This window comes from Mchenga conophoros, linkage group LG3 (assembly GCF_057382185.1).
Source record: "Mchenga conophoros isolate Kocher_MC1m ecotype Shallow Benthic linkage group LG3, M_conophoros_male_GT1.1, whole genome shotgun sequence".
Lineage (NCBI taxonomy): Eukaryota > Metazoa > Chordata > Actinopteri > Cichliformes > Cichlidae > Mchenga > Mchenga conophoros.
Window position 1 is genome coordinate 14,129,786 of NC_140528.1, and position 26,268 is coordinate 14,156,053.

The window sequence follows — 26,268 nt, forward strand, 5'->3', positions numbered from 1 at the left end:
GCAAATTGAATCATCTTTGTTTAGACGCAAGAAGAATCATATAGAAATGAAAAAGTAGAAATAGAAATCCAGAGCAAAGATATCCTCTAATTCAGCGTAGCACATGTGCAGCTGCTGCGATTCACGTAAGCATTCGGCTCGTCGCTGTTGCAGATTTTTCTCTCGCTGTTCTGGCTCACAGCGCTGCAAACACAAAAATAAATATCCCCAAAGCTGTGAAAGGGAGCTAATTAGTAAGAGTATTGTTACTCTCCGCAGGAGTAGTCCAGCAGTAGAAATCAGTCCAATAACAAGGTGTGTAACATCTAGCAGGGTGACAGTAAAACCCAGGGTAACTTCTAAGGACCTCAACGTCTCTCTCACATTGTGCTTTTTAAACATGCTTCCATTTGTCACTTCAGTCTTTACTCTGAAATACAGGAAGAGAAATCATGGCTGAAACAATTTCTCATGAAACCAGGGGTGTGGTCCAACAGTCAGTTTGGTGAGGAAGGTTCCTAACTGAGAGAAGTGACCCAGAAGTATCTGTGTAGCAGCCACAATGAATCAAGATCATGAGCTTTATTAACTGATCAAAGTCTCTTCTTTCATCTTCTGTATCATTCAGTTTGCATTGGTAATGCCCATTATTGTAATGCTTTTTTAAGACGAGCAAAACTTTATTTCACTTTGGGTTAGCTGGGATAAGTGATGGATGGAGGGAATTTTACTTCAGCCACAGAAATCCTAAACAGGAAGGAGGAGCAGAGTTACAGTGGATCACTATCCAGCAGGGAAACAAGGTCTATTTCAATTTCTTGGCCATGAGTGAGATTTACTGAGTGGGCAATTTAGGGAGACGACACCATCAGATCCCGAGCCCTCCATGTGTTAATCAAGAGACGGCTGCTGTGCTACATCCATAAATAATGAATAAATTAGGAGCTAAAGCTGAAAGGACAGTTTATTTGTACCATCTTCACGTGAACACATTCAAGAACATCACAGATGAAGAAACATTAAAAACTTCCACACTACATAAAGCAAGAAAAATAGTTTTTCTTTCAGGTGGTTTCAGAGAAACAGAAACATCAAACATCTCCAAGACTCTCTTTGAAAGAACTACAAACCTTTGTTCTCATGGTCCAATCATGAGTGAACTCCCCCGATGAAGCCTTGTGTGCTAAAACATGTCAGAGTTTTAAATGTTAAACATGAGTTTCCAAAACGTTTTGCTGGAGAACAATGAACTATTTGACTGAGTTTCAATCATTTACAGACGAGCAAAACCAGGACAGAGAAAAAAGGACAAAACTGACTCAGTAAAACACAGAAAAGAAGATCCCATGTAGATCTGTATTATGTAGAAGTTCAGCCCAGCAACCAGTTCAGTTCAACACAAGTTTAAATGATTCTATCTGAACTCTGTGGAGCCTGATCTCAAGCTTTTTGAGTCTGACACAGAAACCAGAGGATCTTTCTGTGTCTTCAGATTCACTGTGATCCAGTGATGGGAGTGATTTCAGCCCTGAGTGATCGCGCTGATGTTTGCACAGAGCAGACAATGAGGTGAATGTTTGGGCACATTGGTAACAGTGAAACAGTTTATTAGTAACGTGGGATCGTTTGTGTGCAGAGTATGAACTGAGATTCCTGAAGCTCTTGTCACACTGGTCACAGCTGTAGTTTCCTTCCATGTGTGTACGTTCATGCCTGTTACGAGTACTTGACTGTGAGAAGCTTCTCTCACAGTAGCTGCACTTGTGTGGTTTCTCTCCTGTGTGGACTTGTTTGTGTCTTTTAAGCTCACCTTCAGTGGTGAAGGATGACCCACACTGATCACAGAGGTGCTTTTTAACCCCACTGTGAATCAGTTCATGTTGTTTTAAGCGATGTGATGTGGTGAAGCTTCTCCCACATTCTTTGCAGTATTTCAGTTTGTCTCCAGTGTGTCTACGTTGATGTAGTTTTAGGGTCTTTTGCCGACTGAAAGTTTTTCCACAGAGGTCACAATGAAAGTCTTTCCCACCACCACAGTGATGACAGGGTTGAGAACTGGATCCATCTGTGTCGCTCTGCTTCTAAACAAAGACACAAAGACAGTGTAAGTCAGTCCTTCAACATTTGTATCCTGAACGTCGCCTGAAATAAAGAGCATCTCTGCAGATGTCCAACTACATTTGACTGTTTCAGTTAACACACTCAGTTTACTGGGCTGCAATAACTACAATACTACCACCATAATACTACAGTAATACTAAAATCATAACTGAAAGGAAAATCTGAATAATCACTCAGAGCTGCTTTTCCATGCAGTAGAATTGCTAACATGCTAACACAGTTTAATGAGCAGAGTTGTTCCAAACAGTCAGGCTAAAATGACAAGATAACAATATAAATACATACCTCACAGTAGCTGCACTTGTAGAGTCTCTTTCTGGTGTGGATCTGTTGGTGTCGTCTCAGGTGACGTGGAGATTTAAAAGTCTTCTCACACAGGTCACATTGATAAGGTCTCTCCTCAGTGTGGGTAAACATGTGTCGTTGTAACTGTGCATCTGTTGTAAACTGTTTGCCACACTGTTCACAGCAGTACACATCATGTCTGGTGTGAATGCGTAGGTGTATATTTCGGCTCCCTCTCTGGCTGAAAGTTTTTCCACAGATGTCACAGCTGTATGCCTTAATTCCAGAGTGGGTAACTAGATGCCTCTGTAAGTGGCTACTGTGAGTAAAAGCTCTGCCACACTGACCACAGCTGTATGCCTTAATTCCAGAGTGGGTAACTAGATGACTCTGTAAGTGGCTACTGCGAGTAAAAGCTCTGCCACACTGATCACAGCTGTACGCTTTAACTCCACTGTGGATGAGTTGGTGTTGTTTTAGGGAATCCTTCAAGGAAAAAGACTTTCCACACAAGTCACAGCTGAACCGTCTCTCTCCAGTGTGGATGACCTGATGCCGTTTTAGTGAAGCCCTCACAGTAAAACCCTTCCCACACTCGTCACAGCTGTATGCCTTAATTCCAGAGTGGGTAACTAGATGCCTCTGTAAGTTGCTACTTTGAGTAAAAGCTCTGCCACACTGATCACAGCTGTACGCTTTAACTCCTCTGTGGATGACCTGATGCTGTTTTAGTGAAGCCCTCACAGTAAAACCCTTCCCACACAAGTCACAGCTGAACGGTCTCTCACCAGTGTGGATGACCTGATGCCGTTTTAGTGAAGCCCTCACAGTAAAACCCTTCCCACACTCGTCACAGGTGTGTTTTTTCTCTCCCTTTCTTCTGTGAGGTTTGTCGGCCTCCTGAGAGCGCTGACTTCTGGCTCCATGTTGGTCCTGCAGTGACAGAGATACAAACAGAGGCAGTGAGTGAAATGCAGTCATGGAACAAACTCAACCTTCAAACTCCATTAACACTAGTTTTAAACCTGAAGGTGGAGCGTGGCACCAAACACCTTAAAGGTCTCTTATCCCCACCTGCTGGTAGTTCTAACACATTACATCCAACCTGCTGTTAAAGATAATTCATGACTGTTCAAACACTAAAATCATGCCCATCCTTCCTGATTGTACACACACACACACACACACACACACACACACACACACACACTATTTTATAATTTAGATTATTTTGTTGTTTCCTATTACATATTTCTATAATTTGTATAGATTTATACAGAATTATTCAGTGATAATAAATCCTATGTTTGTTTATTCTAAACGAACCCCGTTAGCTTCCACAACAGATGTTGCTCGTCTTCCGTCAAATACTCACATAAAATATTACACAATAAAGTGGATTCAAGATATCCACATAATTTCACTCTTACATCCACAGTGAGGTTTCACAATTGTTCAAATATAAGCAATCAATAATAATAATAATAATATCAATAACATTGAGGCACATTACACAAATTTCAAAAACAAATCATGTCTTACAATATTTACAACAACTAAAAGCTCTGTAAATCGGCTTTTAAGTGTTCATTGAAGTTTTGAATAATTCTCTAATTTTTTAAGGCAACTTATCCCTTTTAAAAGTTGCTCTAAATGTAACAGTTTTACAAAACGTTACTTTTAACTCGAGCATTTACTAAATTGCAGCTTGTTGAAAACTGTGTAATATGATGATGTATTTCATCTGGATACTGCAGCTGAGCAGAATAAATGTGGTGTGTTTAACAGAATTGCTTTCTTTAGAACTACAAGTAAGCCATAGAATATTTTAGCCTGTACAGGAAGCCAAGAAAGGTTATTATGCATTTTATCAATATTAGTATAGTATGAACATCTTCACACTAATCTGGACGCCTTATTCTGGACTAACTGAAGTCTGTTAAGATCTGTCTTATTAGCTGCTGACCAAATGATTGAACAATACTCCAGATGAGACATTGCTAGTGCATTAATGACATCTTTCATAATGAAGAAGTGATACACAAAGAGCATTTCATAGCCATAGCTATGCCTTGTCGGCAGAGTTATGTGACATTAGTGATGTTTGTACTTTCAGCGTTAACTTGGTTTTAAAGCCTTTAAAATATACGCCGTTCAATAGTCGACCTTAATCTGACAGAGAATGTGATGATTTTGTGGATAATTAAAGTCAGTCATATATCCACAAACACAACAAGCTGAAAGTCAGTGATGCTGCTCGGTTTGCAGTCCTGAACATCACGGCACAAGCAGGATCCACTGCACTGTTAATGTTAGCTGTGTTATATTGCTGCCTCTGTTCGGTGGTGTCGAGCCAAACGCACTTTAACGTGTGTTTGAACGAGCTGACGGTTCACTCGTTAAGCTGAAAGAAAGATGCTTTAATCACAGCAGTCACACATGTGTCCACTGCACCATCTGGAACTCTTCTTGTTTACACTCGTAATAACACAAACACTAAATCCTGCTTCTCTGCTGCTGTTGTGTAGCAGTGTGTACACCTGAGACTGTCACCTGTCTGTCTGTCCTGCACTCTCTCTCTGTTTCTTTCTCTCTGATTGTGTAATAAAAGTATGAACATGTGTTTATAAGTTACACTTGTGTTTGAATCCTGCAGCTTATCACACATTTGATTTCCATGTGTGACGACTGCAAGTGTCCAGAGTGAGGACAGACTGAGGGAGCCACTGCTGCACATCATCTGTGAGGCTTTGCAGCCCTGATGATCCACCAGGACAAACTCAGCAGTGTGTGAGGAAGAGGAGGAGGAAGAGCAAGCAGCAGCTGACAGATGGAGAGAATAGACAGACTGTTCCCTGTTTGTGAAGGACTGCTAGGAAAGTTTAACATAACTGTCTGTGCTGAATCAGTCTTATTAGGTAATGTTCAAATAATGTGATCATCCCAGTGTTTCCAGTGTGGGAGAAAGTACTCAGGGCCTTCAAGTTACACACTATGAAAGGCAGCAACAAGTTTAATGTTCAGAAACCTAAAGTCTGTATCAGCAGCAGGATGGAGCTAAAAATAAATGTTGGTTTCAGTTCTATGAAGCTTTGAGTATTTTGGATCAGTAGCTGCTGTGTTTGTTGCATCATATTGCTGTAACTGTTTATATGCTTTATATATTCTGAGCTAAGTTGATCTATAGTGTTACATGATACACTCTCAGAAATAATATAAATATATATATAAATATGTATATATATATAAATAACTGTTAGTATCATGGTTGCTAGGCAACCAGGGCAGCGCGACGGACGCTAGACGTCCCATTTCACGAGCCTACGAGCCTCGCACTTCGGCCTTAGCGGTCTTTGAGTTCGCGGCCCTTGAGGACTTTAAAGCTGCAGAACCTGAATCGGGATACAGCCATGATGATCTCCTGCCTCGTGCTCGCCAACATTCTCACCTGAGTTAAGAAGACGATCACTGAAATGGTCTCAGCAGGTCCTTTGATGACAGCAATGAAATGCAGTGGTAAGGCTTTTTGGGGATTAAGTTCGTTTTCATGGCAAAGAAGGACGATGCAGTTCATCTGATCACTCCTCATAACATTCTGGAGTGCAGGCAAAATGCTATTATAAAAACTTAAGCAGCAACTTCTCCAGGTTCCAATATTTATGCAATTCTCAAACCTTTTGGCCACGACTGTATAACCTCTTCTGAAGTTTAGTGGATATTATACATGGTTATGCTCAGGATGTGTCGGCCAGTTTCCACTGGAAACGCCTTTTGGTTAAACTGTCAGCGAGGAATTAGCATTTGCACTGTTACATTTTTATATAACTTTAATGCACATAAACAACAGCTGCTTGTCTCGTGTCAATTCTATCGTCAGCTACATCGTTATGGCAAATGTTCAAATGTATACATGGAGTGAAGAATTATTAGGCAAATGAGTATTTTGTCCACATCATCCTCTTCATGCATGTTGTCTTACTCCAAGCTGTATAGGCTCGATAGCCTACTACCAATTAAGCATATTAGGTGATGTGCATCTCTGTAATGAGAAGGGGTGTGGTCTAATGACATCAACACCCTATATCAGGTGTGCAGAATTATTACGCAACGGGTCAAAAGAAGGACTTGACAGGCTCAGAAAAGTCAAAAATAGTGAGATATCTTGCAGAGGGATGCAGCAGTCTCAAAATTGCAAAGCTTCTGAAGCGTGATCATCGAACAATCAAGCGTTTCATTCAAAAGAGTCAACAGGGTCGCAAGAAGCGTGTGGAAAAACCAAAGCGCAAAATAACTGCCCATGAACTGAGAAAAGTCAAGCGTGCAGCTGCCAAGATGCCACTTGCCACCAGTTTGGCCATATTTCAGAGCTGCAACATCACTGGAGTACCCAAAAGCACAACGTATGCAATACTCAGAGCCAAGGTAAGAAAGGCTGAAAGACGACCACCACTGAACAAGACACACAAGATGACAGCGCATGAACAACGCGAGGCTCAGTGTCTCTCCAGAATCTGCTATTTAGCGGTTTTTTATCTACTTTTAACCGGATTATTCGTCCAGAATTGCTGTGCGTTGCTGACCTACAGCAGACAAGAGCTTCTGGACATCTGGACTCACAACTCCAACAGTTTTATCGCCGATCTCCGACTCATCCCAGAGATCTCCAGAACACTGGAGGCTGCCCACTCTCCCCGGCCGGGCGGAAGTGCACGCAGACGGCGCCGAGATCGTAAACAAAGGCGAGGTAGGCGCGGAGGGCTACGGGCTAAGCTAAAGCTAACACCACACCAGCTACCTTTACCCAGTATTTTCCTCGCCAATGTCCGTTCTCTGGCAAACAAAATGGATGAGATACGGGTCTCCATCACTAACAACAGACGGATTATGGACTCAAATGTCATGTTTTTCACCGAAACATGGTTGAACAACAGCTGCCCGGACAATGCTATCGAGTTAGCAGGATGCCACACACACACTGAGCCGACAGGCTAGCAGATGACTCCGGCAAGACCAGAGGTGGAGGTTTGTGCATTTATATTAACAATGCTTGGTGCATGAACTCCACTACTACTGAGAGTCACTGCTCACCTAATGCGGAGTTTTTAATGGTCAAATGCAGACCTTATTATCTCCCCAGAGAACTCACTTCGATCATACTCACTGCCGTGTATATCCCCCCCGACGCTAATGCTAGGTTGGCCATGAAAGAACTTTCTGCAGCCATTAACAAACACCAGAACAAACACCCCGAAGCTGCTTTTATTGTTGCTGGCGACTTCAACCACACCAACTTAAAGACAGTCCTCCCCTCCTCCCTCCTCTCACCAACATGTCTCCTGCCACACCAGAGGAGACAAGACTTTAGACCATGTGTATTCCAACCTGGCTGGAGCCTACAAAGCCACACCCCTCCCCCACATTGGACAATCGGACCATCTCTCCCTGTTCCTCACACCTAGGTATTCACCACTCATCCAACGTGTGAAACCTGCTGTGAGGACAATTAAAGTGTGGCCAGAGGGGACAGACGCAGTGCTCCAGGACAGATTTAAAAACACAGACTGGAATATGTTCACCCACACAGACCTGGACCAGTACGCCTCATCTGTACTGGATTACATCTCCGAAACCACAGACAGTGTCACCACCCAGAAACGGATCACCATGTACCCCAACCAGAAGCCTTGGATGAACCGGGATGTTTGTCTCCTCCTGAACGCCCGCAACACCGCCTTTAGGTCAGGAGATGCACACGCCTACAGCACAGCCAGGGCTAATCTAAAGAAGGGCATCAAAAAAGCCAAACACCATTACAAAAAGAAGGTAGAAGAACACTTCTCCAACTCCAACCCCCGACGCATGTGGCAAGGACTCCAGACCATTACAGACTACAGGACCACCAAACCCTCCCCCGCATCCTCTGATGTCTCCTTCCTCAACGAGCTCGTTTTGAGCGAGGGGAACCCCACAACCACAACCAAAGCAGACATGACGCCAGACCACCAACCTCTGACTCTCTCCCCCACCGATGTAGGAGCGGTGCTGAACAGGATCAATGTCCACAAGGCTGCAGGTCCTGATGGCATCCCCGGGCGTGTTCTCAGAGCGCAGGGCTCTAGACTAACTTTTTGCCATGGGCGTACCGGCACAAAAGTTAGGCGCACACAAATTTTCTAATAATTTATATAATATAATGTGTTTTTCTGGATACACTGTGCTTTTTCAGCATTCAAAGATTGATGACACCGTGTCAGAGCACTGGCTATGAATTTCAGAAGGATCAGGCCTTAACAGAAAAGTTAGCAATAGTTCTTTTCCTATTACAGCTACATCCACGTCTGTCGTGCCTAGGCTGCTCACTAGGGCTGGGTATCATCACTGATTTCTATAATCCATTCGATTCCGGTTTTCAAAGTCCCGATTCGATTCAACTTAGCCTCAGACAGTCAGAAATATTATAATTCTGATCATTTATCAGTACTGACTTCATCAGAATTGTGAGCATCACAGCAGATGCCTTTGTGTGAAAGTAACTGAGAATAAAACACAGAAAAACATGAAGGAGATTTTCCTGGTCTGGCTTTTTATAGCAGATAACCTTAAAATATTCTACAATGTTCTGCATATAAAGTTTAAATTTCTTCAGTATTGAACAACAGAAAAAAACAGGCTTTCTTGTTCGAGGTCATTTAAGTGAAAAAAAGAAAAAGAAAAGAAAAAGACAGCAGCCGCAGCGCTGTAAACAACGGTAGACTGGTGGGTAATAAGCGAATGAATAATACAGAAAACAGAGATTGGAGACGGGAAACTGTTCTTGAAGTACAGAGAGAGATAGAGAGAGCTAGCTGTGCATGAAGTGCGATTTTAATAGTCGTGGAAGCAAAACAGCAAAATTCAGCTCGGTGAATTTTGGTTGGAGAGACAAAACCTGCAGCTCAGAATCAGCGCAAAAAGACGTAAACACAGCGTGGACCGGACGCATCAGGATCGCTAAGCTCCGACAGCGTGTCCGTCTACGGGCCGTCGGGTGAGAAAGCCGAGAAAGACAAAGTTAATTCTGATGCGTCGGGTCTGTGCTGTGTTTACGTCTTTGTGTGGAATCCGTGTACCTGCTCTCATCTGCTGTTTGGTTGTTGTTGAACTGGTTTTGTGAGCTTTAATCTGAGAATCTGGCGTTTCTGGCAAAACACAGTTATATTTAAAAGTCGATTCAGGATTTAATGAATTGATATCGCTTTATTCAAGCAACTCACCTCCCACTTCCACCTGCACTTTCAACTGGACCACGGCCAATCAGAGAGGTCCCGCCCCTGACTATCTCTGATTGGTTTAGTCCACGATAGGGGCAAAATGTGTGTCTGTTGTTGACCACAGGGAAGGTTGCAGATTTTTTTTTTTTTTTTTTTTTGCTACCCGAACAGTTGGTCGCACAGGTGCAACCAAATATTTTTTTTTAGTCGCACCACTGAAAAATTTGGTCGCATTTGCGACCAAATTGGTCGCACTCTAGAGCCCTAGAGCGTGTTCTGGGGAGGTTGCAGGAGTGCTCACAGACATATTCAATCTGTCCTTGGCCCACGCTGTGGTACCGGCCTGCTTCAAATCCACCTCCATCGTCCCGATACCCAAAAACTCCAACCCATCTTGCCTCAATGACTACCGCCCAGTAGCACTCACCCCCATCATCACTAAGTGCTTAGAGCAGCTGGTCCTAGCACACTTCAAATCCTGTCTCCCCCCCACCCTGGACCCCCACCAATTCGCATACCGCCAGAACAGGAGCACAGAGGATGCTTTCTCCATCGCACTGCACTCTGTCCTCTCACACCTGGACAACAACAACACCTACGCCAGAATGCTGTTTATAGACTTCAGTTCAGCATTCAATACAATCCACCCCTCACAACTCATCAGGAAACTGACAGACCTGGGCATCAGTTCCCTCATCTGCAAATGGTTACTGGACTTCCTGACCAATCGCCCCCAATATGTCCGGCTGGATAACCACTGCTCATCAACCATCACAATGAACACCGGTGTACCACAAGGCTGTGTGATGAGCCCTTTCCTCTACTCCCTCTTCACCCACGACTGCAGACCTGCTGATGGTTCCAACACCATCATTAAGTTTGCAGATGACACCACGGTGATTGGCCTCATCAGTGACAACGATGAGGCCGCCTAAAGGGAGGAGGTGGATCGTCTGGCTGAGTGGTGCGACACAAACAACCTGCTGCTTAACACCGAGAAGACCAAGGAGCTCATCGTGGACTACAGGAGGAATGCTGACCCACATCCACCCATCCACATTAAGGGGACGGCTGTGGAGCGTGTGAGCAGCTTCAAGTTCCTGGGAGTCCACATCTCCGAGGATCTCACCTGGTCGACCAACTGCTCCAAGCTGGTCAAGAAGGCTCACCAGCGCCTCTTCTTCTTGAGGACTCTGAGGAAGAACCACCTGTCCTCAGACATCCTGGTGAACTTCTATCGTTGCACCATCGAGAGCATCCTGACCAACTGTATAACAGTCTGGTACGGGAACTGCTCTGCCTCGGACCGGAAGGCGTTGCAGAGGGTCGTGAAAACTGCCCAGCGCATCGCCGGAGCACCACTTCCTGCCATAAAAGACAGCTACAGGAAGCGGTGTCTGAAAAGGGCTGGGAAAATCATCAAAGACCCCAGTCACCCATCACATGGACTCTTCACCCTCCTGCCCTCTGGGAGGCGCTACAGGAGCCTCCGGACTAAGACCACCAGGTACCGGAACAGCTTCTTCCCCACAGCTGTCAGACTCCTGAACTCTGCCTCCTGACATCTGACCCACGTTAACTTATGGACTCAACATACACACACCCACAATGGACAACTGTACCCTATTAGAATCACCTTGTTGTTGAATTGTGCTATACAAATAAATTTGCCTTGCCTTGCCTTGCCTATTTCAGGAAGCCGGTTTAGAAAACACAGAGTGAAAAATGATACTCAGGGTTGAGTAACCCCGAAATGTCCAACTCGGAATATTCGGTTTCAGAAAAGCTGATAACAAGTAGTTCAGTCAACGCGGAGTTGCTTTAACCCCAAGTTAAGCACACGCACGAGGATACATAAAGCCCTGATTAGTGGAGCACAGATTAAGCGAGTCACCATGGAGACGGAGGGAAAGAAGGCGCGGTCAATGTATTTTACAGCGCTTGAGGCCGAAATTCTGATGGCAGCATATGCTGATAACATGCAAATTTTGCAGAAAAAAAGTAACACAGCCTCAGCTGCAAAAGAAAGGGAGCATGCATGGCAAAACATAGCCGACAGAGTCAATGCGTGAGTGTTAATTTAAACATTGATCTAGGGATTTCCACCCATTTAACACGTTATTTTATTATATTTCATTTTTTATTTTATACATTTTATTTTGTGACGTGATGTGAGCGCAGGTGCAACCCAACAGGCCCCAAACGTTCCTGGCAGCAAGTAAAAATGAAATATAAAAATATAGTCCAAACAGGTAAGGTGTAATTGTATTATGAGCCATAGTGCTTGGTCTGTTTGTCCGATGTAAATCGATTGCAGTTAGAGGCTACATTAATTTTCTTTCTGTAAGCACTTATTGAAATTATCTGAGCACATTACAAGTAAATATTTGCTTACTCTGTATGCTCAAATGTGACCCGTTATAGCCAACAGAAAAAAAGCGGAGGCCCGAAAAACAGGTGGGGGTCCTCCACCACCACCACTCACAGAGGCTGAGCAGTTGGCTTCCACATTTGTGATAATGTTGGCAGCATCACATATGATCTTCACAGTGCAGAGAACACAAATTAGCATCCATTACTATAATGAAATAATTTGTTAGTTTGAAATGCTACAGGGAACTATGTACCTGTACATTAATGCTGTGGAAAGACTTCCTGTTCACATAGTCTCCTTCATTTACTGAAGGAGCAATAATTGGAATGTGAGTGCCATCTATACAGCCAATCACGCCTGGGAACCGTGAAAATAAATGTAAAATTTAAGTAGTAGTTCAAGTATCACCACATCATGAATTAAGTTTTGTTCATCCTGATACCTGCAATTTTGTGGAATCCCTCTTTGATAAATCTTGTGGGTCTGTGACCGGGGAACACCACAAACCAGTACAGGAGACGTTTCAGTGCAACTGTAACATTCCTGACTGCCCGACAGACGGTAGCCTTGGAAACGTGCTCAGCGTCACCAATATTATACAGAAAGCTCCCGTTTGCAAAAAACCGAAGTGCAATACAAATAATATGTACAGAACTGAGAGAATGTCCGCGATGTGTCACATGAGCAATATTAGCCCTGAGGATGTTATTCAAATAAATTATAGATTGTGCTGAAAAACGGTAACGTTCACACAGAAAATCATCAGGAAATGATAAAATGTCCAAACGCGCTCTAATCACTCTCTCCCGGCGGAGAGCTCTGCGGAGAATTTGGGCTTCAACATCTACTGGCTCTTCAAGGAAGGGGCACGCCATGTCTGACACTTCCTACAGTCAGGTTTCCGACAAAGAGGCGGAGAAAGTCAGGGTTAGTTGAAGTAAACCTGCTAGGGAGCAGGTTAGCTTCACGGAGAGTGTTGTCATAGTAACTCACTCAGGCTTCATCTGAACTCGCTTTGTGAAACTGAAAACCCAGAGTTTTCGTTAACTCAGGGTATACTTACTCAGAGTTTGCACTAAACCGGCTTCCTGAAATAGGGCCCTGGACCCTCAAACACACAATAATAACATGGAGTGAACCACCACTCACAACCACTGGCACTTTATATAGCCTCTGTAGAAATTATCCACACCCTCACTTATCTTAACTGCACTACTGTATAGCTCTGTGTAAATAATCATTCTGTACATTCGATAATCTTTAATCCTACAACTGTTTACAACCTGCATAGTTCCCATTTCTGTATAGCTGTATATCTCAGATTTCTGTAAAGTTATTTATTTCATATTCTGTATAGTTTTTCATATTTATATCCTGTACATAGCTTGTACTCACTACAGCCTGTACATACTTATAGTTATAGCATATTCACAACATACTTCATACCGTGTACATTATAACATACCATAATAGACCCATTTCTGTAATATACTTACATATCTATACTATTGCTAATATATATTGTAATATATCTATATCACTAAAGCACTTCTGGATGGATGCAAACTGCATTTCGTTGCCCTGTACCTGTGCATGTGCAATGACAATAAAGTTGAATTCTAATTCTAATTCTAACAAGCTGAAACGTCAAGACTGGGCCAAGAAATATCTCAAGACTGATTTTTCTAAGGTTTTATGGACTGATGAAATGAGAGTGAGTCTTGATGGGCCAGATGGATGGGCCCGTGGCTGGATTGGTAAAGGGCAGAGAGCACCAGTCCGACTCAGACGCCAGCAAGGTGGAGGTGGAGTACTGGTTTGGGCTGGTATCATCAAAGATGAGCTTGTGGGGCCTTTTCGGGTTGAGGATGGAGTCAAGCTCAACTCCCAGTCCTACTGCCAGTTTCTGGAAGACACCTTCTTCAAGCAGTGGTACAGGAAGAAGTCTGCATCCTTCAAGAAAAACATGATTTTCATGCAGGACAATGCTCCATCACACGCATCCAAGTACTCCACAGCGTGGCTGGCAAGAAAGGGTATAAAAGAAGAAAAACTAATGACATGGCCTCCTTGTTCACCTGATCTGAACCCCATTGAGAACCTGTGGTCCATCATCAAATGTGAGATTTACAAGGAGGGAAAACAGTACACCTCTCTGAACAGTGTCTGGGAGGCTGTGGTTGCTGCTGCACGCAATGTTGATGGTGAACAGATCAAAACACTGGCAGAATCCATGGATGGCAGGCTTTTGAGTGTCCTTGCAAAGAAAGGTGGCTATATTGGTCGCTGCTTTGTTTTTGAATGTCAGAAATGTATATTTGTGAATGTGGAGATGTTATATTGGTTTCACTGGTAAAAATAAATAATTGAAATGGGTATATATTTGTTTTTTGTTAAGTTGCCTAATAATTCTGCACAGTAATAGTCACCTGCACACACAGATATCCCCCTAAAATAGCTCAAACTAAAAACTACTTCCAAAAATATTCAGCTTTGATATTAATGAGTTTTTTGGGTTCATTGAGAACATGGTTGTTGTTCAATAATAACATTATTCCTCAAAAATACAACTTGCCTAATAATTCTGCACTCCCTGTATATGGTGATAAATATCTTTGGTCATATGGTCCTGCTCTGTCTGTCACCTTCTGTGTTGAGCTCATTGTTTCCTCTGTAGTGGCTGAGCTGAGTCCAAGTAGCTGAAAATGTTCCTCTGCTGCTCCGTCAGACTCTCCTCCTCCTGCTGATCAGCTGGGACACAAAACAGATCTTTGTTAGGCTCCACACTGCACTGAAGAGTCAAAGTGTCTCATATGTTCATCTGACAAGTAAAAGAACACATTGTTGTTTCCCGAGGTGGGCAACTTGTTGGAAACAAACACAAAAGGTTTGAGCACTGATACCTGCCATTGCTGGCATTGAAAGATGCAACACCAGCAATGTGGATTGTCAAGACTCAAACCAATCATCAAGCAAAGACAACAGGGATCATTTGTTTCTGTTTATTTAGCATTCACAGCATTTGTAGTTGCCTTCTGTGCAGGGGAAGTCCACGCACACTGTGTGGTACCGCCATCCGCAGAAGGTGCATTCAACCTCTGTAAGAGAAACGAGATTGTCTGAGACTGAAATGATATTCACTAAAGAAGTGGTGATTTGTAAAACTTCACATTTTGATCCGGGACGTACTCTGCATGAAAACAAGCGCTCACTCTTCCTGCTCAACAAATGACAAGGGCAGAGCCTTATACCACGTGATACAGAAGCTGTGCCGTGTGATGCTAAAATTAGCAGGGAAACAACAACGGAGAGCACGTCAGGGATGACGAGAAAGTGACAGGAGAAAATCCGTCCCGGTCAACCACCCAAACATCAATAACGGGAACCTTATACAGCGCTTCCCTATACACGTCGAACTCCCGCAGGCACAAAGACATTACGGAGGCTATCACTTATCACCTGACCAAAGATATGGCTCCATCAACACTGTGCAAAACGAGGGATTTAGGAAAACGATCAACACCCTAGACAAACGCTACACAGTGCCGTCCCGCAACTATTTTTCTATTGTTGCACTACCTGCTCTGTACACGCAGCGTCGAGCAACGGTGGAGACGGAATTTCAAGCAGGACAACATTTTGCTGCAACAACAAAACGTGAGACATTTGTTGTTTTATGTTTATTTATTGTTATGACAGAATCATGATCTCAATTCTAAGCCAAAAAATGGTGATTCTCATTTTATGCAAAATCGTGCAGCCCTAACATTAACACAAAACTATTGTTTCACCAGAGAAACACACATGAAGAGAGAGAGAGAGACAATAACAGCTACCAAACAGTCGTCATAATTTGTCACACAATGAGAAAAGGACAAATCAACAAGTAACAATGACTAATTAATATTAAAATCTGTAACATAATGTATTGTTTGGAGTTTAGTCTGATTGGTTCAGGATGAGCTGCCATTATCCAATCACACGTCTGCTTACCTGCATCTTTTCTCTTTTTTCTAACCCGAGCACCTGATGGCTTTGAACTTTTGTTGTCCATCTTCCATTGGTTTGAATTTTGCGCTCCAGTACAAACACAAATCCCCCAACCCGAGGATCAGCACAATTAACCTAACAGCAGGCACGTGCAGAGGGGGGGGCTAGAGGGGCTTGAGCACCCGCCCCTTTCCTGATGGGTGCCCAAGGTGCCCTTTTGTTGAGGCAACTTTTTTTTTTTTTTAATTATTATTATTATTTTTTTAATGTGTGTGTGCGTGCGGAGTCCTGTCTGTGCCCCTCAACAATAATATTTAACTATTAATCACAGTTTTGCTAAATAAAAGGATCTGGCTTGCATCAGTCACATGATCACATTTAACCAATGATCGCCCTTGACGGCAGAACGCGCTGGTTACGAGCCGGGAACGAGCTCACAAAGAGCACGCGCATTTTCAGCAATCCGGAGCTGTAGGAGAAACACAAGTTAACTCAGAGACACAGACTGATGCGACAAAACCAGTAAGTAGGTGTACAGCGCACACTGTAGTGTGTAGCACACAGGAGTGTTAGCTTATTACGTACACGTTGGTAAGCTGTCTTGTTGCCACTGACGAACTGAAACAAACAAGCGTGCTGTGTGTGCAACAGCGCGACAAACATTACCTGTCCTTTTATTAACTGCACAAGTAGTGCTGGTCATAGCTGCTGGCTACCTGTGTAAGGCTGTAATGGGTCTGTAGCTCTGTCACCGTTTTAGGGAACATATTTAGTTTTAAAGCAAGTTTCTGGGCTTTTCCTGCCTTTCTGGAGGGATTATATTTCACTAAAAACGATCTAATATGCATGTCCACATAATTATGCATTATTATAATTATAATATATTAAAAACACAAGCTGTATTTTAAAGAACATACATTAAGAAGCAGATTATATTAGATTTATATTTTAAATAAGACAACATATGGATGTTACAGCAGTAAAATGATTGTATCTCTACAGTTTAAACATGTAATAAGCTTTGCCTCTGCACAGAGTGGATAGTGAAACAAATGGAATCATCATAATGACATTATTTCATATTTATTACTTCCCCCTCCTCTTTGCTTTATTATTGTAGCTCTAGTAATAAATAATAATGTAAGGATTCTGGATCAGCACCATGATGCCCATAGTATATACAGTATTCTGAAGAAGGTCTAAAGTGTCACTGTGTGTGCGTGCATGTGTGTGTTTTATTTAGATGGATTTTTAAAAAAAATACTACTCATGATATAACATTGTGCAGACATGGCTGGTAAGGACATGAGGAGGAAACAGCAGGAGCTGTGTGAGGCTACTAAAGGCAGGGCTATAACATTTTTCTGTCATCATTTTATTATAGATTAAGTGCTGGAGTTGTTAGGTGTGGATAATTAGATTATAGTTTATTGCAATAGCAAGTTGTGCCTTGTTCTCACATAGACAGCAAGTGCAGAGTGATATATGAAATGATGGGATGGAAGGAAGAAGAGAAGCAAAGAGTGATTCACAGGCAGAGCCTAAATTATTTCTCACAGTTTTTGTTGCCTTATGGTTCCAAGCGCTGTCACCAATCTTTGCATTTTGTTATTATCTCATGACACTTGTTTAATCAGCTACCATCTCTCCTGTGGACTTTTTAATCTCTACAGTCTCAGACCAACACAGCCCTGCCCTCATAGCTGGACTGGCCATCGTGCATACCGGGCACTTGCCCGGTGGGCCGCTGGCGATTTTTTGGTGTTTTTTTGGGAAGGGTATAAACAATGAAAGGCGTTGGATTGGCGAATTGGTCATGATCGACTCTGGGCTGGACCAATTACAGCCGAGGAGGTCGGATGCACCCTCCCCCTTGTTTAGCAATCTTATAGACGAACTAAAGAAAATGGAGAACAAAAAAAGGAAAGGAGGTGCCGAAAAAATTAGGGCCAAAAAGAAACAAGCCCTTCAGGCAGACGCTGCCAAATGTGTGAAAATTACTGAATTGTTTGGTGGTAGCTATGGCATAGCTTCCATAGATTTAGCAAGATCAGCAAGTGGTGGAGGCCAGCATGTGGATGAAGGAAAGGGGTGGCAAGAGGAGGAGAGACCCGAGGCGGCCGCCGGTCATAGTGGCAGAGGAACTGAACTTCAGGTAAGAAGTTATGACCTGCTGTCTATCTGTGTCAGATAGAAACTAATTTTAGTTGTAGTTTGTTTTCGTTGTGGTGACTTTATACAGTCGCTTAGAATAACTCGTACAGCGTAACTAGCATGACGGAGTTTATATACTGCTGGGCGGGTGCTATGAAGTTACTGATAGTAAATTTCATTTTATGCTTAAGGTTAGTTTCTCAAACTTCTCAAAATCTTAACAAACTGTGCCAATCCTTACATGTTGCACCAGGCTGATTTATCATCAAAAGTGGAGAAGTCTGTGACAGAGGAGACAGAAGAGCAGCAGAGAGAGATGGAAGAGCAAGAGAGAGAGATGGAGCAAGAGAGAGAGATGGAAGAGCAAGAGAGAGAGATGGAAGAGCAAGAGAGAGAGATGGAGCAAGAGAGAGAGAGAGATGGAGCAAGAGAGAGAGATGGAGCAAGAGAGAGAGATGGAGCAAGAGAGAGAGATGGAAGAGCAGGAGAGAGAGATGGAGCAAGAGAGAGAGATGGAGCAAGAGAGAGAGAGATGGAGCAAGAGAGAGAGATGGAGCAAGAGAGAGAGATGGAAGAGCAGGAGAGAGAGATGGAAGAGCAGGAGAGAGAGATGGAAGAGCAGGAGAGAGAGATGGAGCAAGAGAGGGAGATGGAAGAGCAGGAGAGAGAGATGGAAGAGCAGGAGAGAGAGATGGAAGAGCAAGAGAGAGAGATGGAGCAAGAGAGAGAGATGGAGCAAGAGAGAGAGATGGAGCAAGAGAGAGAGATGGAAGAGCAGGAGAGAGAGATGGAAGAGCAGGAGAGAGAGATGGAAGAGCAGGAGAGAGAGATGGAGCAAGAGAGGGAGATGGAAGAGCAGGAGAGAGAGATGGAAGAGCAGGAGAGAGAGATGGAAGAGCAAGAGAGAGAGATGGAGCAAGAGAGAGAGATGGAAGAGCAAGAGAGAGAGATGGAAGAGCAGCAGAGAGAGATGGAGCAAGAGAGAGAGATGGAGCAAGAGAGAGAGATGGAAGAGCAAGAGAGAGAGATGGAAGAGCAAGAGAGAGAGATGGAGAAGGAGAGAGAGATGGAAGAGCAAGAGAGAGAGATGGAAGAGCAAGAGAGAGAGATGGAAGAGCAAGAGAGAGAGATGGAAGAGCAAGAGAGGGAGATGGAAGAGCAAGAGAGGGAGATGGAAGAGCAAGAGAGGGAGATAGAAGAGCAGGAGAGTGAGAGCCAGGGCATTGATTACTTTGCTCGCCCTGAACCTGCCATATTACAGGCCTTCTTAGATTACCACCCACAGCAGAACAGTAGCAGTGCAGTTGTGATGAGGGTGTTCAGCTGTAAAGATGGCACCAACAGGAAGTGGCTTACTTATTGCAAAGAACGCCATTTATTGTTCTGCTTTGTGTGTCTGGCATTTGCAAGGCTGACTGACACCAGCACATTTATAACAGGCATGAGTGACTGGCGACATATACATCTGCGCACAGAGGAGCATGAAAAGAGCAATACACACCAGACCTGTGCTGAAGCTTTTTTCTTAAGGTGCTCAAAAGGCAACATCAGGAGCTTGTTTGCTGGCAGTCAGTTGTCAGCTCACAGAGCACAAGTGAAAAAGAGACGGCAAGTTTTAGAGCGTATAGTGGATGTGATCAAAGTACTTGGGAAGAGGGGACTCAGCTATAGGCATGTGGAGAATGAGGCTGCATACACTTTAGGTGATAACACCATCGATCATGGTAACTTTCTGGAACTAATTGTGTTATTAGGCAAGTATGATATGTGCCTTGGAGAACATTTGAATGACTGCATTGAAAAAAGCAAGAAGTTGCATCAGACCAGTGGATCAAGAGGTAGAGGATCTCTCATCACCCTACTCTCCAAAACAACTGTCAACTCAGTGATTGATGCACTTGGCCATCTCCTTCAAGAGAGCATCGCCAGTGATGTCCAGAAAGCTGGGATGTTTTCTGTTCAGCTAGACACAACCCAAGACATCACAGGTTATGATCAGTGTTCAGTAATCATCAGGTATGTTACTGAGTCTGTGCAGGAGAGGCTTGTCTCCATAGTGAGGTGCGAAGCATCCACGGGGCAGTACTTTGTAAACTTGCTTTCCGGAGTTTTAGAGCATCTGAATCTAGACAAGGCCATGTGCATTGGGAATGCAACAGATGGTGCTTCAAATATGCAGGGCCAGTACAAAGGCTTTTCAGCACTTATGACTGCCCAGTCTCCAACTCATGTTCATGTGTGGTGCTATGCACACATACTTAATCTTGTGATTGCTGACATAACACAAAGTGTCATTGAAAGTGGATCACTCTTTAATTTACTTAATGACATAGCTGTGTTCATCAAGGAGTCCTATCACAGGGTTAATCTGTGGGAGAAACAAACCGAAAACACAAGACACAGACGCCTCAGTCCAATAGGTGAGACACGGTGGTGGGCCAAGCATGATGCCCTCCAGAAAATCTTTGGACATTTTGGAAAACCAGATGATGGCCTCTTCGTTGATGTAGTGCTGACGATGGAAGCCATTGAAAAGAGGGAAAAAGAAAAGCCAGCTGTTTGTGCCAAAGCACGAGGCTTTAAAGAGGCATGAAACTGTGTTAACAGCACAGATATTTCTTAGAGTGTTTGAGCAACAACTCCTCTGTCAAAGTACCTCCAGTCAAAGGGGATGGACATTCTCTCTGCCCATCATATGGTGACTGCCACACAAGGTGGCCTCAAAAGTATTGCCAGGGACTTTCCAACTGTGAAGACAGCTGCAGACACATTTGTGAAACAGACAAATCAAAAACTAGAGGAGAGGGAGAACAACACAGACATGGAAGTGGAGGCTGAACTACCTAAAAAGAGAGCCAAAAGGAGAAAAGGCATGGCCGGAGAGATGCCTGAAGATGAGTTGCAAATCAATGCTGAGAAATCATATGAGGTGAAAGTGCACAACATCATCCTGGACAGTTATTGAAGCAATCCACAGACGATTTGTCATACATGGCCCTCTTCTTGCCGATTTGGCATGGTTGGACCCCAGGAAGTTTAGCCAGGTCAGAACAGTTTCTCTTCCAAGTAATGCATTTCAGAACCTCAGCGCCTGTCTACTTAAATTTGACAGCAGGGCTACAGTTAATAACCTTCAGTCAGAACTGAAACGTTTTGCTGAACAGTGGGAAAGGCTTAAGACATCACATGTAGATGAGTACACGACCAGAACAGCAAAGGACAGATCTGAAGAATGGGACGAAGAAAGTGAAATTGTGACCGAAAGCTGTGGTTCTTGCAAAAATTGCCCACTGTGCTGCTATCAAATACTCAGGCGGTTCAACATGCTGTCTGATGCCTATCGTCTCCTTGGGCTGGCATACAAGTACCTGCTGACCCTCTCCCTCACTCAGGTTGCCTGTGAAAGAACATTCTCTACACTCAAGTTCATTAAAAGCAGACTCCGAAGCAGCCTGTCTGCAAACAAGCTGGAGATGTTTATGCTGATGGCCACTGAAAAGGACATTCTCATGTCATTGGACTCTGACATGGTCATTGACAGGGTAGCTGAGAAGAGTGACCTGCTGAGAAAGCTCCTTTTGTAACCTGGTGAGGTGAAATAAAAATGAGCAAAACATTCCTAATTATCTATTGTTAATATTAAATTCAGCTTTATTGTTATTGCCTAAATGAATACGTTTAGTATCTACCTTCACTTCAAACAAGTCAAGTGATTGGTAAATGCTTAGAATTTGTCCATCTTAATAGATAGAATAAATATGAGATTGGAGTATTAGGCATTTATAAACATATATTCTTACAGTCTTAATCTGTCATTGTTTCATTTCAGATGCTGTCAGTCATTTTAGGAGGACTGAAGTGTGTTCATTTTAAGTAAGTACTATATGGAATATGATTCAACCATTTTTCTAGAGTAAGCATACCAGTACTGTCATCGTCTGAAAAAATCTATTAAGTACAATTCTTTCTCAACCTTCACTGTCTGTCCTTTCACTTCATAAAGGTATCCATGTCTTAAGATATGTTCAGTGTTGCTGCTGTGGAAGTGTTGTAGATGACCTTTTATTGATGAGTGAATAGTCTTTGGTGATACAATTCAATCATAATCTGTCCTTTATAGATTTTAATATTCATCTAATCTTTATTCCTTTCTGTCCTGTTTGTCAGGGTCTGATCATACATTGTTTGTTTAAGAGGTTCGAGACCATTCAACTTTTTAAGTTCATCAACGTAAGTACTAGTGTATATGATTTCTCTAATTCCTTTCTGGAATAAAGATGCCAGTACTGTGATCATCTGAGCAAGTCCATCAATTGCCATTCACAGTTCTTTGTCCTTTCACTTGTGTCCTGTTTTTCAGGGTCCCATATAATTTCTTCAGAAGTAAGTACTGTATATGATGCCAGTATTTTCCCATATTTTCTAGATACTGTATTAGTACTGTGTGTAAAATGCCATCAAAAACTCAATTAAGTGTTATTCTTATTCTTCTTTCTCACCTTTCTTTCTCTGTCTCCTTTCATATTTAAAGGTTGCTGTGTTAACAAAATATATTGTGCTACCATGCTGTTTTCTATTGTTTTGGTAAATAAATACTTTATGAAAATATCCCTAAATCTGTCATTTATTAATTTTAATATTAATTAATGATCATGTCTCACCTCTAGTGTTCTTGGTCTTAATTTCAGGTTTCTACCATGTGTTGTAGATAGTTCAGGAGGTTAACTCTACCAAGCAGTCTTTTTGTTTCCGCTATGTACTGTTTAAAATCCCGAATAGGGAGAATGGTGTAGGTTTAACTTTATTAGATTGATACATATATACCAGCAAGGCAGTGTACATCAAAGCAGTTGTTTTCATGCAAAGGCTTTATGGTTTTTCCTATAGCGATTGACAGACCACGTGACTTTGCGCATTGCATGCCGGGAACTCGTGGCAAAACAATCCAAGTACCGCATCAAATACAAGCATTTGCAATTGCAGCACCGCAAAACGTTCATTCTCCGGTTCCAATACCTTCTTGATTTTTCTTTGCCGCACAAAAAAGGTATGTACAAAACAACGGAGAACAATGCCGGTCCGTACAAAGACAGACTCGACGAAAAGACAAAGAAAAGATACGAGGAAAAATCAAAGGAGTGAAAGGGTCAGACCCTTACGAGCACACAGAGGGACAAAAGACGTCAGCGTGCTGCCCAACTTTCACCACGCTCAGATTTATAATTATACGGTTCTTGGAGTGAGTCCATACACTCATGAAGTTTAGTAACTTCAGGTCACTGCAACAAGCCCAGGTACAGTTTACCGACGGATGGGTACAGGACCTTGAAATGCACCGAAAGACCATCGTACGAACAAAGGTAAGTTTACCTTTGTTCGTCTCACAAATCGTCTTCATAAATACACATTCGTTAACCGTGTATGAATATAACCTTTGAGCTCAACGGTAATTACTTAGTAGTGGAAAAATAATTGTAATATTTGAGCCATTTCTGCTGTCCAACTACTTCTTACAAAACACATTTTTAATGTTAATTAGATTTTTTTTTACGGCATAAATAAAGGTTATATAAAAGTCACTGCCAAAGACTGATTGCGGCTTCTACCTTGTTACACTAATGTTGTTTGTAGCTCAGTATGACTTTATGTCATCCATGAGGGATGCATTTGACATATGTTTCACATATTATAGCCCAACAAGTTACTTATAGCAATTTAAATACGAGCAATCAGTTTCTTTGCAAATACCGGAAATCAGTTTTTGGCAGACAATCACTTTTTGGCACAAAGTTAATAATACAGCAGCTTCTTGCCATTTTTTGTGTTTCTTTTTATCGCTGTGTAACTGAGTTCAATTGAAAGCCTGCATGCGCTAGTACCGCTTGTCAAAAGTTCCCAGAATCCTTTGCGGTTTTATCCATGAATGACGTCACATTTTTGGTGGGCCGGTCTCCAGTCAAAATGCCCGGGCCGATTTTTTGTCCCAGTCCAGCCCTGCCTGCCCTCCAGCACTATCCACAGCAACCCCTCAACAGCAACATTGTACCCATCAGGTAAAGCATCGGCTACGTTTGCTTTGCCTTGTTGCCCATATTAGACTCTTGATGAAAGTGTGTTGTTGTTATTCAGCCTGGTTCAATGTGCCCCTTTTTAACTTTGAGCACCCGCCCCTTTAAACCTCTCTGCACGGCCCTGCCTAACAGACCTACACCTTAGTTCACAGATTCACTTTGTCTAAGGTTGATTTCTGGGATTTCACACAACCCAGGATTCAGATCGTGAATCCATGATGGGCTTGGATTTACATCATTATAAATGAAATGTGCTCTACTTGGAAGCAGCCGGCCCCGCCCCTTTTGACGGGTTGTGTGAGACTTTAAATCATCAAACTGTAAATTATAAATTTAAATTGTTATTGATCCTTTACCCCGAGTCCTAAAGTGTAGATTTATTTTCTTACTCTTCTTATATTTATTGTTTGTTTACTTGCACCGCTGTAACTGCAGCCTCGTCGTCTCGTCTCTCTATATGCTGGACTGTCTGTAGCGGAGATGACAATAAAGTTTACTTTGACTTCAGCAGCGCGCAGGCGCACCGAGGGCTCTCGCGCTCACTTTATAGAATTTAGAAAAAACATCGGTGCAGATTATAAGTCTGTATCATAATATCTGTTTGTTGTTTTTATTTTGTTTTGCGAGTTGGTTATTAGATGCCGCTCCAGCCAGCCAGAGACTCCCCGCCGCCCCGCCCTCTCCTCCCTGTGCCGCCAGCAGCAGGCGCACCTCGCAAACGGAGGGCGCCCTTACTCCCAGCAAATGGCTGATAGAAAACCGATCGGTGCCTACGAATTCCCAATATGCGCTGGCATGACGTCGGGGAAGCATGGGTACGACCGATTATTTTATTTTTTTCTTGCCAATGCCCGTGATGCCCCCCCCACCACGATGCATTCTATTGGTTTGCACACTTACACACACCCAGCTGTGGTTTCCTGTTTTGCTGGACTCTGGAGAGCCCCGCCTTTAACGCTCTTCTCTCACAGAGAGCAACAGAAAACTTGGAAAAACTCCAGATTGACTGAACTCAGTTCAAAGTTACCTTGACACCTTTAGATGTGAGACGTAGTGATGGTCCGCTTGAAGCTGACGCTCCGGTGCGTGTGTCAGAAAGATCAACGCGCTGCTTCAGAAGCACCGTGTCGAGGCTTGATTCGTTTGGCCAGAGTCACGTGATCAGTGACGTCTGAAGCTTCGTTTAGAACGTACCTTTTTTTAAATCGAACTTTATTGAAACACAATGAGTATACAACATACAAACAGATGAAGTTTACAAAAGAACAGAACATGAACATACAGAACCAGGAGTAAAAAAAATTATGATATGAGTAGGCGAAAAAAATCAACATATAAATATTGTTCTGAGAGGCTTTTTGTTGGTTGAGTCTGAAATTGATTGTATGTACAATTCATATCCTTATAAAAAGGCAGAAATATGGTGTTTTATTAATAAACTTACATTTATGGATATAAAATAGCTAAAAGTATTAACAAATTTTTTTATAAAAAAACATTTATCATTCTTCCTGGGGAACTTAAAGAAACAGAATAAAACATTTCCCATCGTAAAGAAAACTCCCTTAAAATATGGACAATAACAAAACAGCTAAATTCTTCCAGAATCTCTGTGTAGAGGAACCAAAAGAGATGTGCCACAGTTTCTGGATGATCCCCACAGAAAGTTCAATTAGTATTTATGTCTCTTTTAAATGTTACCATATAGTGACTGGCTGGGTCACATTTATGAAGAATTTTATATGAGATTTCCTTCACCTTGTTCACAATTAGATATTTATGGGATCATCCAGACTGTCTTCCAGGTGATATCTGGAACATGTCAGTTCCAGTAAGATATTCTATATATGGGAGAGACATGATATCTTCTTGGAATAAACTACGTATTCTCTTATTGCTGTTACCAAGTTCCTGTGAAAAGCAGATTTTTCCCACTGCTGACTCAGCTGGATCAGGGAGAGTGACTGAGGCAGATATTGAGCTGTCAGTGTTTTTATATAACATTAAAGTCCCTGAGGGTATGGCACCAAGCACCATTGAGAAT

General features: G+C 42.7%; 1 protein-coding gene across 3 annotated transcripts; it reads right to left on the reverse strand.

Moving 5' to 3' along the window:
- Positions 1-256: 256 nt before the first annotated feature.
- LOC146577355 (uncharacterized) lies at positions 257-25,479 on the reverse strand. 3 transcript variants are annotated; one of them, XR_014889400.1, is made up of 4 exons: positions 25,252-25,479; positions 14,585-14,760; positions 2,386-3,318; positions 257-2,060 (listed from the first exon to the last, which is right to left on the reverse strand). XR_014889400.1 is itself a non-coding variant. In XM_085253511.1 (4 exons), the coding sequence occupies exons 2-4, from the start codon at positions 14,670-14,672 to the stop codon at positions 1,368-1,370; spliced, it is 1,644 nt and encodes a 547-aa protein (XP_085109637.1). In that variant the 5' UTR covers positions 14,673-14,760; positions 25,252-25,479; the 3' UTR covers positions 257-1,367. The 3 variants fall into 3 exon arrangements, 2 of the variants coding, with proteins under 2 accessions (XP_085109637.1, XP_085109629.1); XM_085253511.1 differs by having other exon boundaries at positions 14,655-14,760; XM_085253503.1 differs by lacking the exons at positions 14,585-14,760; positions 25,252-25,479 and having other exon boundaries at positions 2,386-3,503.
- Positions 25,480-26,268: the final 789 nt, after the last annotated feature.